This window comes from Coregonus clupeaformis, chromosome 17 (genome assembly GCF_020615455.1).
Source record: "Coregonus clupeaformis isolate EN_2021a chromosome 17, ASM2061545v1, whole genome shotgun sequence".
NCBI classification, from domain to species: Eukaryota; Metazoa; Chordata; class Actinopteri; order Salmoniformes; family Salmonidae; genus Coregonus; species Coregonus clupeaformis.
Genome location: NC_059208.1, coordinates 25727386 through 25743670, shown reverse-complemented (window position 1 = coordinate 25743670; position 16285 = coordinate 25727386). Strand labels below are relative to the sequence as shown.

At 43.4% G+C, this 16285-nt stretch overlaps 1 protein-coding gene across 13 annotated transcripts in view; it reads left to right on the top strand.

Annotated features, from left to right (window-relative positions):
- The window catches only part of LOC121542614 (RNA-binding protein 12B-like), a 30573-nt gene extending 15127 nt beyond the window's left edge, over positions 1 to 15446 (top strand). For 5 of the 13 annotated variants that reach the window (XM_045226214.1, XM_045226213.1, XM_045226216.1 and 2 more), the window contains exons 6-7: positions 2886 to 3021; positions 9001 to 11172. In XM_045226214.1, coding sequence (XP_045082149.1) covers positions 2886 to 3021; positions 9001 to 11015 — 2151 coding nt within the window. In that variant the 3' untranslated portion in view covers positions 11016 to 11172. Of the gene's footprint in view, positions 1 to 2885; positions 3022 to 3423; positions 3531 to 5459; positions 5733 to 9000; positions 11173 to 11951; positions 12666 to 13563; positions 13644 to 13944; positions 14093 to 14244; positions 14330 to 14587; positions 14695 to 14894; positions 14948 to 15353 lie in introns of those variants that run through there. The other 8 variants (XR_006661889.1, XR_006661890.1, XR_005995949.2 and 5 more) reach the window with 8 other exon arrangements.
- The last annotated feature ends 839 nt before the right edge of the window (positions 15447 to 16285 follow it).

Below are 16285 nucleotides of genomic sequence, written 5' to 3'. Positions count from 1 at the left end.
GGTATGGCCCAGCGCTTTCACAGCTGGACCTTCCAACCAGACCAACCTCCTCGGGCGCAGATGCATGAACTTGTCCGAATCGCAAGGAAATGGCTGGATCCGCAGAGGAATACAGCAGCGGCGGTGGTGGAGGCCGTTGTGGTGGATCGTTACCTACGCGCCCTGCCTTATGAGGCAAAACGGTTCATCAGTCAACAGGCCTTGACCACGGCTGATCTGACCGTGGAAGCTGTGGAAAAGTACCAGGCCACAGCGGAGATGCTGAATGCTTCCCGAAAAGACCCCAGGAGGGCGGCCCCACCACAAATGGGAAGAACCCGTCCAAAGGACCCCAAGGTCTCGAACCCAGCCACGTCAGGACTTATCCCGGCTCCAGGGGAGCCAGAAACCAGGCGGGTCCAAGAAGAGTACACCAGGAGGGGGAAACTCGACAGTGTTACCGGTGTGGGGGAGATGGGACATATCTCCTGGCAGTGTGGGAAACCAGCCGATGAACCTATGCCCACTGCGGAGTCCTCCAGCTCAGCACCCACACACCGTTTTGCCTCGCTCTTGGGAGTCGTAGATGGCGGCCCAGATCGACCCCCCACCTGCCCGGTAACTGTGAATCACCATGATGTGGAGGCCTTACTGGATTCTGGTAGCCGGGCCACCCTGGTGCGTAAGGATTTGGTGGGCCCAACGTGTCTGACCCCGGGGAAAGTCCTCCCAGTTTCCTGTGTCCATGGGGACACCAGAGAATACCCCATTACTGAACTTACAATGACCAGCACACGGGGAACCATACACACGACGGGCGGGGGTGGTTGATTCCCTCCCCGTCCCTGTCCTAATTGGACGAGACTGCCCAGCCTTTTACCCACTCTGGAGAGAGTCTCAGGAGAGGATAACCCGAGTACCTCGGAAACGGAGAGGCAAGACTCATCCTGGGAAGGCTCCGGTGCAATCCTCCGAGTTACTCACTCCCGCCCGGGCTCTGATAGGGATGGCAGGTGCCCAGACCGACACAGAGACGGAGCTACAGAATCTGGACAAAGAACTGTCTGGTCTGAAGGGGACCGCTGAGAGGTATCGTTTGTTAAAGCAACAGTTAGACATGAAGACAGAAGAGTTAGATATCCTCCAGGCTAAACTCCAACAGAGCTCCTTCCCTAAGCAACAGGAGGAGCTGGAGAGGCTGCGCAGGACCATCGAGGAGTGTGAGGAGACCCTGCGCAGTAGTAAGGAGGTCCAGAAGAAGGCAGAGGAGAAGTACAAGGTGTTGGAGAACAAGATGAAGAATGCGGAGGCAGAGAGAGAGAAGGAACTGAAAGCTGCTCAACAGAAGCTAAACTCTGCTAAAACCAAGGCTGATGCGTTCAGTAAGAAACTCAAGGAGAGACAACAGGAGGCTGAGTCCCTGGTCCTAGAGGTGGAGGAGTTGAAGAGAGAGCAGGCTGGCAAGCACCACGGCAATGCGGACGCCCTCTCCCGGCGTGATGCCTTCTTCGCTGCCTTTACCCCGACGAGGACGTCGGTCCCGAGGAGGGGGATGTGTGATGTCACGAGAGGCTGTGTCCTGGAGGGACGTTACATCCCCCTGAGGTGGCTGCAAACCCAGACAGCTATGGCTCCATCTGCTGGTATGGTCGGGAACTCCACCCCTCTATGGCCAATCTTCCCACGCAGCTGAAACAAATGAGGAGCTGATGAGCGGAAGGTTTGGGAAGGGAAGAGAGACAGTCTCCAACCTGGGCTCTCTGGAGGACAAGAGTGCTGCACGTCCACTTCCATGAGGAATATAAGGATTTGGAGATACTTACCTTTGGGAAATACTCACCTTTGGATATATGCACCTGTGGAAATACGTGAGAGACATTTGGAAGGACTTTTTGCTGGGTTGGCCACTAGCTGCAACGTGGACTACACAATCCCGCTGAAAGCTGTGTAGCCTCTCGTGACGTCACAATAGCCATGTTATTTTCTACTCCCTGTATACAGCCATGTTATTTTCTACTCCCTGTATATAGACATGTTCTTTTCTACTCCCTGTATATAGCCATGTTATTTTCTACTTCCTGTATACAGCCATGTTATTTTCTACTCCCTGTATATAGCCATGTTCTTTTCTACTCCCTGTATATAGCCATGTTATTTTCTACTCCCTGTATATAGACATGTTCTTTTCTACTCCCTGTATATAGACATGTTCTTTTCTACTCCCTGTATATAGCCATGTTATTTTCTACTCCCTGTATATAGCCATGTTATTTTCTACTTCCTGTATACAGCCATGTTATTTTCTACTCCCTGTATATAGCCATGTTATTTTCTACTCCCTGTATACAGCCATGTTATTTTCTACTCCCTGTATACAGCCATGTTCTTTTCTACTCCCTGTATATAGCCATGTTCTTTTCTACTCCCTGTATATAGCCATGTTCTTTTCTACTTCCTGTATACAGCCATGTTCTTTTCTACTCCCTGTATACAGCCATGTTCTTTTCTACTCCCTGTATATAGCCATGTTATTTTCTACTCCCTGTATATAGACATGTTCTTTTCTACTCCCTGTATATATCCATGTTATTTTCTACTCCCTGTATATAGCCATGTTCTTTTCTACTCCCTGTATATAGACATGTTATTTTCTACTCCCTGTATATAGCCATGTTATTTTTACTCGTTATTCATTATTCACTGTGTATTTATTTATTTAGTCCTCATGTCACTATTTCTATTTGATTTCTTATTTAATTTCTGTATCTTTATCTAGTAACTCTGCGTTGTTGGAAAAGGACCCGTAAGCATTTCACTGTTAGTCTACACCTGTTGTTTACCAAGCATGACAAATACATTTTGATTATATCTTATCCCATCTTTATTTCCCTTAACTGTGCTCTCAGTATAGTAGCTGGGCAGTGTTGGCTGTGGCCAGATGCAACAAGGATGGCTCTTTCTTCATGTCCAATGCACTTCAGAAGTTGAAAAAAGGGCAGCGATGTGTCTCTTGGAAACCCTTTCCCCTTGACCACTGGACTGGTGAGCAATATGCCTGTCGTATGATTGGAAGAAGCTATGTAACATAAAGAAGTACCCTAGATTTGAGATAACACACGAGCCATGATGACATCAGTCCTTTTTGACATGGATGTCGATTAAGGCAGCCCCCCCGCACCTCTGATTCAGAGGGGTTGTGATAAATGCGGAAGACACATTTCAGTTGAATGCATTCAGTTGTACAACTGACTAGGTATCCCCCCTTTCCCTTTATTGCATCAAAATAGAAGGCTCTGGATAATGTGAGCCTTTGATTGAATTAACTGAGAGAAGAAATGTATATCCCAAAATAGTTGTCCTATTTTAACTTTAATAGTTGTCTGTTGAACCCCTATCAATTAGTGAGTTTTGTTTTCGTGTTTGATTCCAAACCCTTTGAACAAGGTGGGAGACGCCCCTTCCTCTCGCCTCCTCACTGCTCGGCCATGTTGTGCAGCGTGCTGGGGAGATGCTGCAAGCAAGGGCCTACCTGCACTGGTACCAGCACTATGGTGTGGAGGAGCAGGACTTTCAGCAGGCTTTGGACACGTGTTCAGCTGCCATGCAGGAATATGACACTCAGTGACATCCTGTTAGGGCTGCTAATGAAAAGTCAAGCAGCTGTCTATCATATATGTCTGAAAAATTATTGCAGTATTGGAATGAAAACCAGTCATGAGGTCAACTTAACACTTGTGTGAAGTAGACATGATGAACCACTATGGACTTCAATTCAGAGCCATAGAAGTAGGCTATGGCTTTGCTTCAATGGTCATTGTAGAGTCAAATATTCCCTAATGTTTTTTTGTTTTTTTATCCTTTTCCCCCCTCTCGTAGGTGTTGGGTGATATCAAATATTTTATTTGTAATGAAATGTGTATAGTGTATTTCAGATGTCACAAATGAATAGCCCATAAAGTAACCCATCTCCCCTAAAGGACATGGGTGGAACAATCTCGATATTTAGTTCTTCAGTCACTCTGAGAATGTGCTGTGGCAGGCAGGCTGCAAGCAATGTCGGGAGAAGAGGAAAATTGGGAAAGGGACACAGAAAGGTGGATTTCAAAGGAGGAATATATACAGTACCAGTCAAAAGTTTGGACACACCTACTACATTGTAGAATAATAGTGAAGACAACAAAACTATGAAATAACACATATGGAATCATGTAGTAACCAAAATAGTGTTAAACAAATCAAAATATATTCTAGATTCTTCAAAGTAACCACCCTTAGCCTTGATGACAGCTTTGCACACTCTTGGCATTCTCTCAACCAGCTTCACCTGGAATGCATTTCCAACAGTCTTGAAGGAGTTCCCACATATGCTGAGCACTTGTTGGCTGCTTTTCCTTCACTCTGCGGTCCAACTCATCCCAAACCATCTCAATTGGGTTGAGGTCGGGTGATTGTGGAGGCCAGGTCATCTGATGCAGCACTCCATCACTCTCCTTCTTAGTCTTGGAGGTGTTTTGGGTCATTGTCCTTTTGAAAAACAAATGATAGTCCCATTAAGCGCAAACCAGATGGGATGGTGTATCGCTGCAGAATGCTGTGGTAGTCATGCTGGTTAAGTGTGCCTTGAATTCTAAATAAATCACAGACAGTGTCACCAGCAAAGCACCCCCACACCATCACACCTCCTCCTCCATGCTTCACGGTGGGACCACACATGCGGATATAATCCGTTCACCTACTATGCGTCTCACAAAGACACGGCAGTTGGAACCAAAAATCTCAAATTTTGACTCATCAGACCAAAAGACAGATTTCCAGCGGTCTAATGTCCATTGCTGGTGTTTCTTGGCCCAAGAAAGTCTCTTCTTATTATTGGTCTTTTAGTAGTGGTTTCTTTGCAGCAATTCGACCATGAAGGCCTGATTCACGCAGTCTCCTCTGAACAGTTGATGTTGAGATGTGTCTATTACTTGAACTCTGTGAAGCATTTATTTGGGCTGCAATCTGAGGTGCAGTTAACTCTAATGAATGTATCCTCTGCAGCAGAGGTAACTCTGGGTCTTCCTTTCCTGTGGCGGTCCTCATGAGAGCCAGTTTAATCATAAAGCTTGATGGTTTTTGCGACTGCACTGGAAAAAACTTTCAAAGTTCTTGAAATTTTCCAGATTGACTGACCTTCATGTCTTAAAGTAATGATGGACTGTCGTTTCTCTTTTCTTATTTGAGCTGTTCTTGCCATAATACGGACTTGGTATTTTACCAAATAGGGCTATCTTCTGTATACCCCCCACCTTGTCACAACACAAATTATTGGCTCAAACGCATTAAGAAGGAAATAAATTCCACAATTGTAACTTTTAACAAGGCACACCTGTTAATTTAAATGCATTCCAGGTGACTACCTCATGAAGCTGGTTGAGAGAATGCCAAGCGTGTGCAAAGTTGTCAAAGACAAAGGGTGGCTACTTTGAAGAATCTCAAATAAAAAATATATTTTGATTTGTTTAGCACTTTTTTGGTGTGTCCAAATCATCGCCTACTTCTATGGCTCTGAATTGAAGTCCATAGTGGTTCATCATGTCCAGTTCACACAATCGTCCCTCTAGGCTAGTAGGCTTCCGTATTTCCGAACGTGTTTGCAAGCAGCATCTACTCGAGAAGGGCAAAGTCTATTCTTTCCTGCCATCCTTTTGATTTTTCTGAAATTATTTAAGAAATAACCTTTTCTCTCGCTGCCTGTGTAAGTTCTGTCTTAGGTATGACTCTTGGGATGGAATTATCATGCTAGCGTTATTTTCCGAGTAGCCATGCTGAAAGGCCCTGCTAGCTAGCTAGCTAGCTTTCTGTTAGCTACGCTAGCTACCATGTAGCTAGCTAACGTTAAATTGCGACGTTTTTATACCAATTCAGTTAAGTGTTGTACGGTGTAGTTTGCTTGTGCATTTTCGAAAGTAACTTAACCACTGACAACGTGGCTGTTCAACTGTGAACCAACCGGCTAGCATACACAGTAGCTAGCTAGTTGGCTAGCTAGCTAGCTAACGTTAGCCACTGTGCTATGGTGGGCTGTGTGCTAACTTCCTTAAGTGATGGGATAGCCTTTGTTTTTTTCTAGCTAATTTCACGTGTCCTGATTGTTCTAGCCAGATGAGTGACTTGTCTCTCGCTCTGGTTGTTTTGTGATGGTTTTCTTCTCTTCTCTGCATTTAACTTGGCTTAGATTAAATGTGTGGCCCTCTCCAATTATGTTCTTGGACGATGATTATGAAACCCTGAATCACATTATCTATCTAGTTTATACAAATTATAGGTGTTTATTATTTTATTTTTTTCACCTCTATTTAACCAGGTAAGCCAGTTGAGAACAAGTTCTCATTTACAACTGCGACCTGGCCAATATAAAGCAAAGCAAAGTGTCTGTATATGTTGGCGTTAAATTGACCAATGGCGTGTGTGTGAGTGCTACACAGAATGTATTTGGTGGCATAACGTTATTGTTTTGACTAGTAGCAGTCATAGTAGGATACCTTTAGCTATGCTGGGGGGCTTCTTATTTTTGATTAGTGCAGCAGAACAACCAGTCATGCTCAAGTATGCCAGCTATGACTCTGATGCCTATGGTGAATTTCCAATAGACTTTACCCCGGTGTTTGGACTAAAGTCATAAGACTTGTTTTTCCACCTCTGAGGCTTGGCCCAAAAAAGTCGAAAGGTCTTGGGCCGTGGACCTACCCAGACTTGGGGCCAGACCTGGGAAAGTGGGACATTTTTTCCAGAGATGGTTAATACGCCTCACAAAGTAACTGTTCCAAGTCCTTAACCGTAGTGATGGAAACACTTTCCTTACTAGTAATACACCAGGGTGTATAGACTGGAGTAAAACACTGCCTCATTGGAAAAGCCCATATCTGACTCTCTGTGGACTGATAAATATAAAAGAAAATGATTAAAGGCACTGACAGAGAAATTCTATCCAGGCGGAGCGGTCGGCCAGAGAAAATAGGATTCTCCTCTTATTTTTCAAGCGGTGCCGTTGTTGACCAATCACAGTAGAAAATGTAGCCTGCGTGGTGATGCATCAACACGTACGTCCAACAGCAGGATCAGCTAACTTGCCCGCTGGCTAACACATCAGTTTACAGAGTCACGTTTAACAATACAAATAATTGGTTTCTAATCCATTTTTGGGTTTATCATTTCTGTTGCGTGTAAATACGTTTTTATTAATGCGTATGTCGTTATAGCGATTCTTCGTTCGTACGTCAATGTGTATTTCGTTGCTGTGGTCACCGGCGGCTGTTGGAAAGACTTAACACTAGCCGCTTTGACTAGAGGGACAAGTGGTGTACTCGGAGGGGTACTAGGCGACATTCCGCTGGCTGTCTGAAAAGCGCTTAACTGTGTCCATGGTTAATGGAGCTAATGTCATTTCCCCCTTTTCAATTATGGTATATGGAAGGTCGATGTAGGCCTAGTGATGATTGATGGGTTCTTGCTAGATATTAAGTATCTACAGAAATTGGTTAATGCTGTGCCTTTCGGTTTTCATGTGGTTTGGGTTTTCTGATCTGATGTTCATGGTCTGAATATATGCCTGTTTATCATATAGATTGGAGAGTTTGGGGCAAATACACAATTTCATGCCAGCCACACAGAGAAGAAATACACTATATATACAGAAGTATGTGGCCACCCCTTCAAATTAGTGGATTCGGCAATTTCAGCCACACCTGTTATTGACAGGTGTATGAAATTGAGCACACAGCCATGGCCGAGCAGCCGCACACAAGCCTAAGATCACCATGTGTAATACCAAGCGTCGGCTGGAGTGGTGTAAAGCTCGCCGCCATTGGACTCTGGAGCAGTGGAAACACGTTCTCTGGAGCGATTAATCACGCTTCACCATTTGGCAGTCCGACGGACGAATCTGGGTTTGGCGGATGCCAGGAGAACGCTACCTGCCCCAATGCATAGTGCCAACTGTAAAGTTTGGTGGAGGAGGAATAATGGTCTGGGACTGTTTTTCATGGTTTGGGCTAGGCCCCTTAGTTCCAGTGACGGGAAATGTTAACACTACAGCATACAATGACATTCTAGACGATTGTGTGCTTCCAACTTTGTGGCAACAGTTTGGGGAAGGCCCTTTCCTGTTTCAGCACGACAATGCCCCTGTGCAAAAAGTGAGGTCCATACAGAAATGGTTTGTCGATCAGTGTGGAAGAACTTGACTGGCCTGCACAGAGCCCTGACCTCAACCCTGTCAAACAACTTTGGGATGAATTGGAACACCGACTGCGAGGCAGGCCTAATCGCCCGACCTCACTAATGCTCTTGTGGATGAATGGAAGCAAGTCCCGCAGCAATGTTCCAATGTTTAATGGAAAGCCTTCTCAGAAGAGTGGAGGCTGTTATGGCAGCAAAGGGGGAACCAACTCCATATTAATGCCCATGATTTTGGAATGAGATGTTCGACGAGCAGGTGTCCACATACTTTTGGTCATATAGTGTATATGTGACTTAAGGAAGGAGAATGTTGCATGAAACTTGTGAACCTTTTAACACTGGATCGAATTGTATAGTTGTAAAGTGAAGCCTGGAATTGTACATTGGAAGCCTGCCATTAAACCATGGCGAATGCTCATGCCTGTTGCATTTAATGGATGCACAGCTGATTTGAGATTAAACAATCCATGTAAGGGACATCCGTTTAATGGTTGAACTTTGATTGTCACTCCTGTAGACGACATACTAATCTTTCAGATGTTAGAATCTCCGACCTACCATTGTTGCCAGTAAGCCTGTACATTCTTATGGCGTTTCCATTTTGTAGTAGGCCTAAGTGTTGTATTGGGACCTTCAGATTTGTGCACAGCGTAGTCCTTTCAGAACGTTTTCAGTTGCTGTTTTCATTCTCAAGGTGTCACCTGTTTCGGTGATGTTATAGTGGAATGGTCTGCAGAGTATTGGTGAGCTGGACACAGGACTGTTCTGCAATAATGCTATTATGTACCCCTCTGTCTACAGGTGCTGTTGTTTGTGCTGTTGTCGGCATGGCGGTGGTCATCCGTTTACAGGGGCTCAGAATCACTGCAGGTTCTGAGGACATTCGCAAGTTCTTCACTGGCCTCAAAATCCCAGATGGTGGGGTGCACATTATTGGTGGGGAGCGTGAGGAGGCTTTCATAATCTTTGCTTCCGATGAAGACGCGAGGCGGGCAATGACCCGTTCGGGGGGATCCATCAAAGGTTCTCCGGTTCGCTTACGGCTGAGCAGCAAGTCAGAAATGCAGGCTGTTCTCAAGGAAAGTATAAAACCTGAGGTGACCAAAAAGAGGTTGTCCAAGGAAGGTTTCAGAAGACCGGAAAGAGAAGGCAGGAATGAGAAACCTCGAAGAAAAGACAATGTGGAGATGGGCAGTAGATCAGTGTCGTACAGTGACACACGTAGTCTGGCCCGAAAGCCTTCCTCACAGCCAAGCAGTCAAAATGACTTGTATTTGCTTATGCAAGGCATGCCTTTCACTACGACCGAAGAGAATGTGAGAAAATTCTTTGACGGATTAGTGGTGGAGGACATTATTATGATGAAAAATGACAGCGGGCAACAAAATGGGAAAGGAATTGTCAAGTTCAAAACCAGACTGGATGCTAGAGAGGGTCTGAAAAGGGATCGGCATTACATTGGAACAAGATTTGTGGAAGTCTATGCATGCTCAGAAGAGCAGTGGTTTGAGGCAGGTGGTGGTATGGAACCTGGTAAAGACAGCAGTGGTAAGTTTAGAAGAGGTCCATCCTCAGCTCACACTCTGAGGTATCCTCCAGACCGTGCCAGGTCTCGCTCACCAGTAGCCTACAGGTCTACAAAGTCCTCTTCTCCTCCCAATGAGGAGTTCTGTGTCTTGGTGGAAAACCTCCCCTACTTAGTGGAGAAGAGAGACATAAAGAAGCTCTTCCATCCTGCAGACCTCAAGTATGACCAGATCCTTCACCTTCATGACAGGTATGGGAAAAATACTAGGTCCATATTTGTGCTTTTCAGAAGCCTGAGGGACTACTGTGCTGCCTTGACTCTTCACAAGCAGGAATTTCTCAACCGATATGTGTACATATCTCCTATTTCGAAAGAGAAAATGGTCGCCATTCTAGAATCTGTGGAAAATCCAAGGGATGGGGCACCACCCTCTGAAAGGTCTTACAGCAGATCTCAGGAAAGGCTTCCAAGAGAGACCGAGAAGGACTCGTATGAATCTGAGAAGATTTGCCTCTATGTGCGCAATCTGCCTTTTGACGTGCGCAAAGTTGAGATTGTGGACTTCTTCCTCGGCTTCAGGATCTCAGTGGAGACTGTTGTTTTGCTGCGTGACCATAAGGGCAATGGACTTGGAGAGGCTTTGGTGATCTTTCAGACTGAGGAGGAGGCTATGAGGGCACAGTCTCTGAATGGACAAGGGTTTCTTGGAGCAAACGTCATCCTGAAATGCATTTCTCTGGCTCAGATGCGTGAATTTGGTGTTGGTGAACCTGCAGTAACAGAGCAACAGATGATACCAAGGGAGAGAAGCTCAGAGAGGTACTCGGCCAGGAACAGTGAGGCGATGTCCCATCTGTACACTGATTACAGGGTTACCCCTGATAGAGGCCATCTTCCTATGAACGACCTGCAGGTTCATATTCATGGAGGCAGCAGTCTGGGTCTGGATTCTCACATGATGCAAAGCCCTGTTCTGCTTGATAACAGGGGCAATGGATCTGTTCATGGACATGGAGACTATGGACCTTCTGCCCCCCAGCAGTTTGATGGTCCAACGTGCCTGAGACTGGTTAATCTGCCTTCAACTATCAGAATTGACGAAATCTATGACTTTTGCTATGGATATCGTGTAATTCCTGGATCCGTCTCATTGCAGTACGACAACAAAGGGATCCCCAAAGGCTCAGCAACGGTTGTTTTTGAATCTCGCTTGGAGGCGTTAACGGCAGTTGAGGAATTGAGTGGAAGACCAATAGGCAGCAGAAAAGTCAAACTAGTTTTTGTGTGAAATTTGACATTTGTCCTCCATATAGAACATGAAATAACCTTTTTAGGCTTTAAAATTTGACGTTTTAGGAAGAACAACTTGGACAGTATTTCATTAGTTTGGTGGTTCCAACAGATGGCGACTGAACAATTTTAGATTTTAAAAATACTGTATAGCCTTCGACTCGCAGGTGTAACAGACAAACCTTTTGTCCATATCCCCCCATGAAGCTTTTGTCTTTTAGTGACATTTGCCTGAAATTGAATTTTCTTTGTAACAGCTGGGTGAAGGTTAAACTTAATTTTGCAACTAATATTTGTTTAAATATGTGTATTGCATTATATAGTGTAAAAGTTGTCCATTAAACTTAGTGGAAATTATTTGATTAAAATGCATACATGTTCTCCTGTTGTAGTCTTCCAAGATTGTCTAAGATGTTTTATGTTGTATGAAAAATACTGCATTGCCCATAGTCCTATATTATTTCCTGTGGTCAATCTGGGGGGTATTAATGTCTGCATTAAAAACTCACTGTTTATTTTATTCTGATGCCGATGCATACATTTCGGTCGTCAGACCTTCCTCGGGCTGCATGCAAGGAGCAGTGAGAATTAAAAAGTGAGTTTAGAATGCAGGTGATTTTGAATTTCACCTACATTAATTCCAGCTACCCAATTTCCAGAAGTAACCAAGAGTTGGACTACGGTGACCAAAGGACATTACCTCAACTTCCTCGTACCCCTTGCACACTGACTCGGTACCGGTACTCCTTATATATAGCCTCGTTATTGTTATTTATTGTGTTACTATTTACTTTTTTTTATGCCAATTCCGCCCTACTTTTTAACTCTGCATTGTTGGGAAAGGGCTTGTAAGTAAGCGTTTCACGATAAAGTCCACCTGTTGTATTCGGCGCATATGACAAATAAAATTAGATTTTTGACAAGGTGTCGTTGTGCCCTTGAGCAAGGCACTAAACCCTAATTTGCTCCAGGGGCGCCGTACTACTATGGCTGACCCTGTAATACAACACATTTCAATGTACCTATGCTGTATATGTGACAATAAAACAATTTTTAAGAAATATATATATATATCAAATGATCGGATAGGTACGTTTAATATTTCCAGTCTAATGGCCCATACAGTTGTGCCATAGCGGGCTCTTGTGGCATAAACATGAACTGTGTAGTCTTATCAGATCCCACGGTTTTTAGATATCCATCACATGCTGACACACATGCCAATTACATTTTTTTTAAACAATTATTGTCAATGGTCATATTTCTGTAACACAAATGTATATTTAAGCAATAAGGCCAGATAACTGAACAGACAGATTTGCCTTTGAAAATGTGCAGCAGACCTTTTAAGTTATTTTATCAAACAATTATTGTAATGTGAACATACCGATACTTGGATGATAAAGCAGGAAAACTCAGTTTAATATCGGTATGATATTCTAAGAATTTGTTCTGCACTGATTTCAATAGGAAAAGATTGCTTCCGTACCGCGCTCGTCCCCCTTTCGTGAATTTCGTTGAAAACGTCACTTTGCTGTGCGTCTCGCGCTGAACCTTTTTGGGGTAAAGACAGCAGAAGCAGCACCTCATCAGTGTGGCATCTCTCGGAAGGGAAGGCACTCGTGTGTCGCCGAACATACAGGGTCAGGTAAATATTACCTACACACAATAATGGAAGCCTGCCAGGGTTTTCATAGTGAAAATAACTTTAGTAAATTTTTTGTCATGAAAAGTACCGTCAGCGTTATTCGAAAGATGACCATCGAGATAGCTAGCGAACGTTAGGTGGCAGCTATGGCTACTTAGCCAGCCGCCTAGCGGTGATGGTAATGCTAGTGGCAAAAGTTTTCACCGAGATACTGCATAACTCACGCAAAGTGACTGTCACAAATTAATAACTAACTTAGCTAAGTTCAATTGATAAAACCCATAAATCAAAGTTGATAAAGCTAAAGCATAACTAGTTTTTATAACGTTATCAGTTGGTTTGCTGAACGGTTTGCTAGTGCTAGCTAGGCAAATTCATCAGGAACGTGCTTTTTGGAATTAGCAAATCAGCAGACTGGGAAAGTGCACCACTGTGCAGAGTTCAGGCTATCTCGCTAGTTTATCTCCATCTGTCAAATGATGTGTAGCTAGCTTGTAAAAGATAGCATTCACATCTTATGTAACTAGCCCAGGTCAAAACATCTTAACTTTTCCTAGAATAATAATAATAATAATGCATTTCTATATTTTTTTACGGGTGCAAAACTAATCAATTCAAATCAAGACTTCAGCTTTTGCAGTGCTGATGAAAGAGCTGATGAAAGACTTGAGCTCTTGTTTTCGTAAAATGTAGTGGGTGACACGCAGCACTTTGAATTAGCTTGAGTGCCAATCTGTTTGTGCTATCATATCATACAACTGTCGCTTGACAAGCACAGCAATGGAGTAGGCAAGAGCACAAACAGATCTGGGACCAGGCTAACTTTAAATAGACTTGACCATGACATGGACCACATGACATCTAAGTTGGATGGCTTCATAAAACTTTGCTGTTACAGGATGGAGGTGTCAAGGAGGCGGATCTTACAGAAGCACCTGCAGCCAGCCAGACCACTGCGGCGCTGCAGTACTGACCAGGGTAAACTAACTGGACTAGTTCACTCTCCCTCATATTCAACTGTCAACCTACACATCTAGCTACTTTTTAAGTCTTGACCCAATTTTATGAATTGTGAACCTCACAAACAGTCATGGACTAAGAATGAAATTAATTAATGTGTCGACTAACAGGCAGTATTCAAGATCCGTTTCCCTACCGACCCTTCTACCCGGAATGTGTTCTTGCTCCTTCCCTGTCATAGATTTAAAAGCATATGATTGGTGTAGACACAGGCTGTCAGTTTCCACCATATTTCTTACTCCAGTTCATTCCTTTTTAGTCCTTGAGGGGAATTGAGCGAGCGAGTGCACACTTCAGAGAGAAGGGTAGAGAATCAGACTGCAGCCAGTGTCACACTTTCTCTTTATACAGACCCCTGCTTTAGAAATGCTGAGACATCTGCGTGTGGACAAGCAGGAGACAAACCAGTGAGTGATGCATAGTTTTACCCAGAGACGACTGACTGCTTGGATAGGTTTTAATTTCATACTAAAGCTTCTCTTTTTCTGTGGGACTCTGTAGTTACTCTATAAGACTAACAGTAGTGAGTTTAATTAATCCGTTTTTATCCTGTGGAAAGATGAACAGTATTGGAGTGGAACAGTTTTTTGAAATCTTCCATCTCCAAACTCAGACTCCACCAAAAGACTCCACCCCAACTAAAGGTAAGCTATCTATCTATAGAAGTGTGGGTTGCCAGGTTTGAATTACATTAGTCCATATCTGTGTCCCAAATGGCACACTATTCCCTATATAGTGCACTACTTTTGACCAAGGCTCAAAATAAGTTCACTGTATAGGGAATATGGTGCCATTTGGGCTCAAAAGAAGTGCAGTATATAGGTAATAGGGTGCCATTTGGGATGCAATCCACATGTTATTGTGTGTGGATGTTGACTGATTGAAATTATCCTCTCTCCTAGTGAGGATATCTTACACTAGAGACTTCCTGATTCAACTGGCCAGTTCCCCCATTGCCAAAAGAAAACCGGACTTCTTACCAGAACACCCCGTTGTTTTGGAAAAGGCGGTAAGCTCGTCATTTATTGTCTCATACACAATTATGGCTTGTTTAGTAGTTTGGTTCCTTTATTGAATCAGAGTAAATTCAGAAGCCTCTCTTTTTGATTTAACTTTTGTTTCACTTGCCAACCTGCTCTTTATTTTGACCTTTAACCTGTTCTCAGTGCCATAGCTTAACATGGCTTATTGCAAATTCCATTTCCACAGAGAGAACCTGGTGTGCCAAGGTTGGAGAAGAGGTTTGATGAAAACTATTAAATGTAAGTAAAAATACAAGTGTGTCAATGAACTTGCCTGGTGCAAAGATATATTTGTAAAGAATATCTACATTTCTACAGTATTAGGTGAAGATGTTGATAAAGATGTGTGCTGTTGCAAAATCCTTCCCCACCCAAACCCTGATTAATGGGGGCCTGCATACACTGCTTGATAATACATTTCATCCCTGGCACTAATGGGGCTGGTTTCCCGGACACAGATTAAGCTTAGTCCTGAACCAAACTCAATTTAATGGAGATTCTGTGAAACCCAAAATGTTTTCCTGTACCACAGCTTCCATAGAAGTCATTATTTAAAGCTTTTTGGTGCAATGTCTATTTTAAAACAATTTGAAATCATGAATGATTTACTAATCATACATGTTTGTGTGAATATTTTCTTGTTTAGGCTTGCCTAGGCTAACATGGAGCGAGGAATTCTGACTGCTGCTGCTTTTGAACCCACACCACTACAACTTGCTCTGCCATCGAGTGATATACCCCCCCCAAAAAAAAATCCCCAGTTGAGTCCAGAACACCACCGGCGTGAGCTGCGTCCCAAATAGCACCCTATTTCTTATTTAGTGCACTACTTTTGACCAGGGACAATAGGGTTCATTTCATAAATGGGTATGACCATAAGGGTTGTACCGTAGCCTACATGTTTAACTTGTGTGCTTCAATCTAAAATAATAATGAATGCTTGAATGATGTGCCTTGATGCTAACAAATGCCCCTTGCACTGTGTGGTGTTTACATATGACATAATACTAATAATGCCACAGTGGAGGCCATTGGCTCTGAGTAACCTTACAATGACCTCCAAGATAAACACTACATTCATTTAACCCTTACAATGACCTCCCATACAAACACTACATTCATTTAACCCTTACAACCTCCAAGATAAACATTACATTAATTTAACCCTTACAATGACCTCCAAGACAAACACTACATTCATTTAACCCTTACAACCTCCAAGATAAACATTACATTCATTTAACCCCTACGACCTCCAAGACCAACACTACATTCATTTAACCCTTACAATGACCTCCAAGATAAACATTACATTAATTTAACCCTTACAATGACCTCCAAGACAAACACTACATTCATTTAACCCTTACAACCTCCAAGATAAACATTACATTCATTTAACCCCTACGACCTCCAAGACCAACACTACATTCATTTAACCCTTACAATGACCTCCAAGACCAACATTACATTCATTTAACCCTTACAACGACCTCCAAGACAAACACTACATTCATTTAAGCCTTACAACGACCTCCAAGACCAACACTACATTCATTTAACCCTTTCACTTTTTAA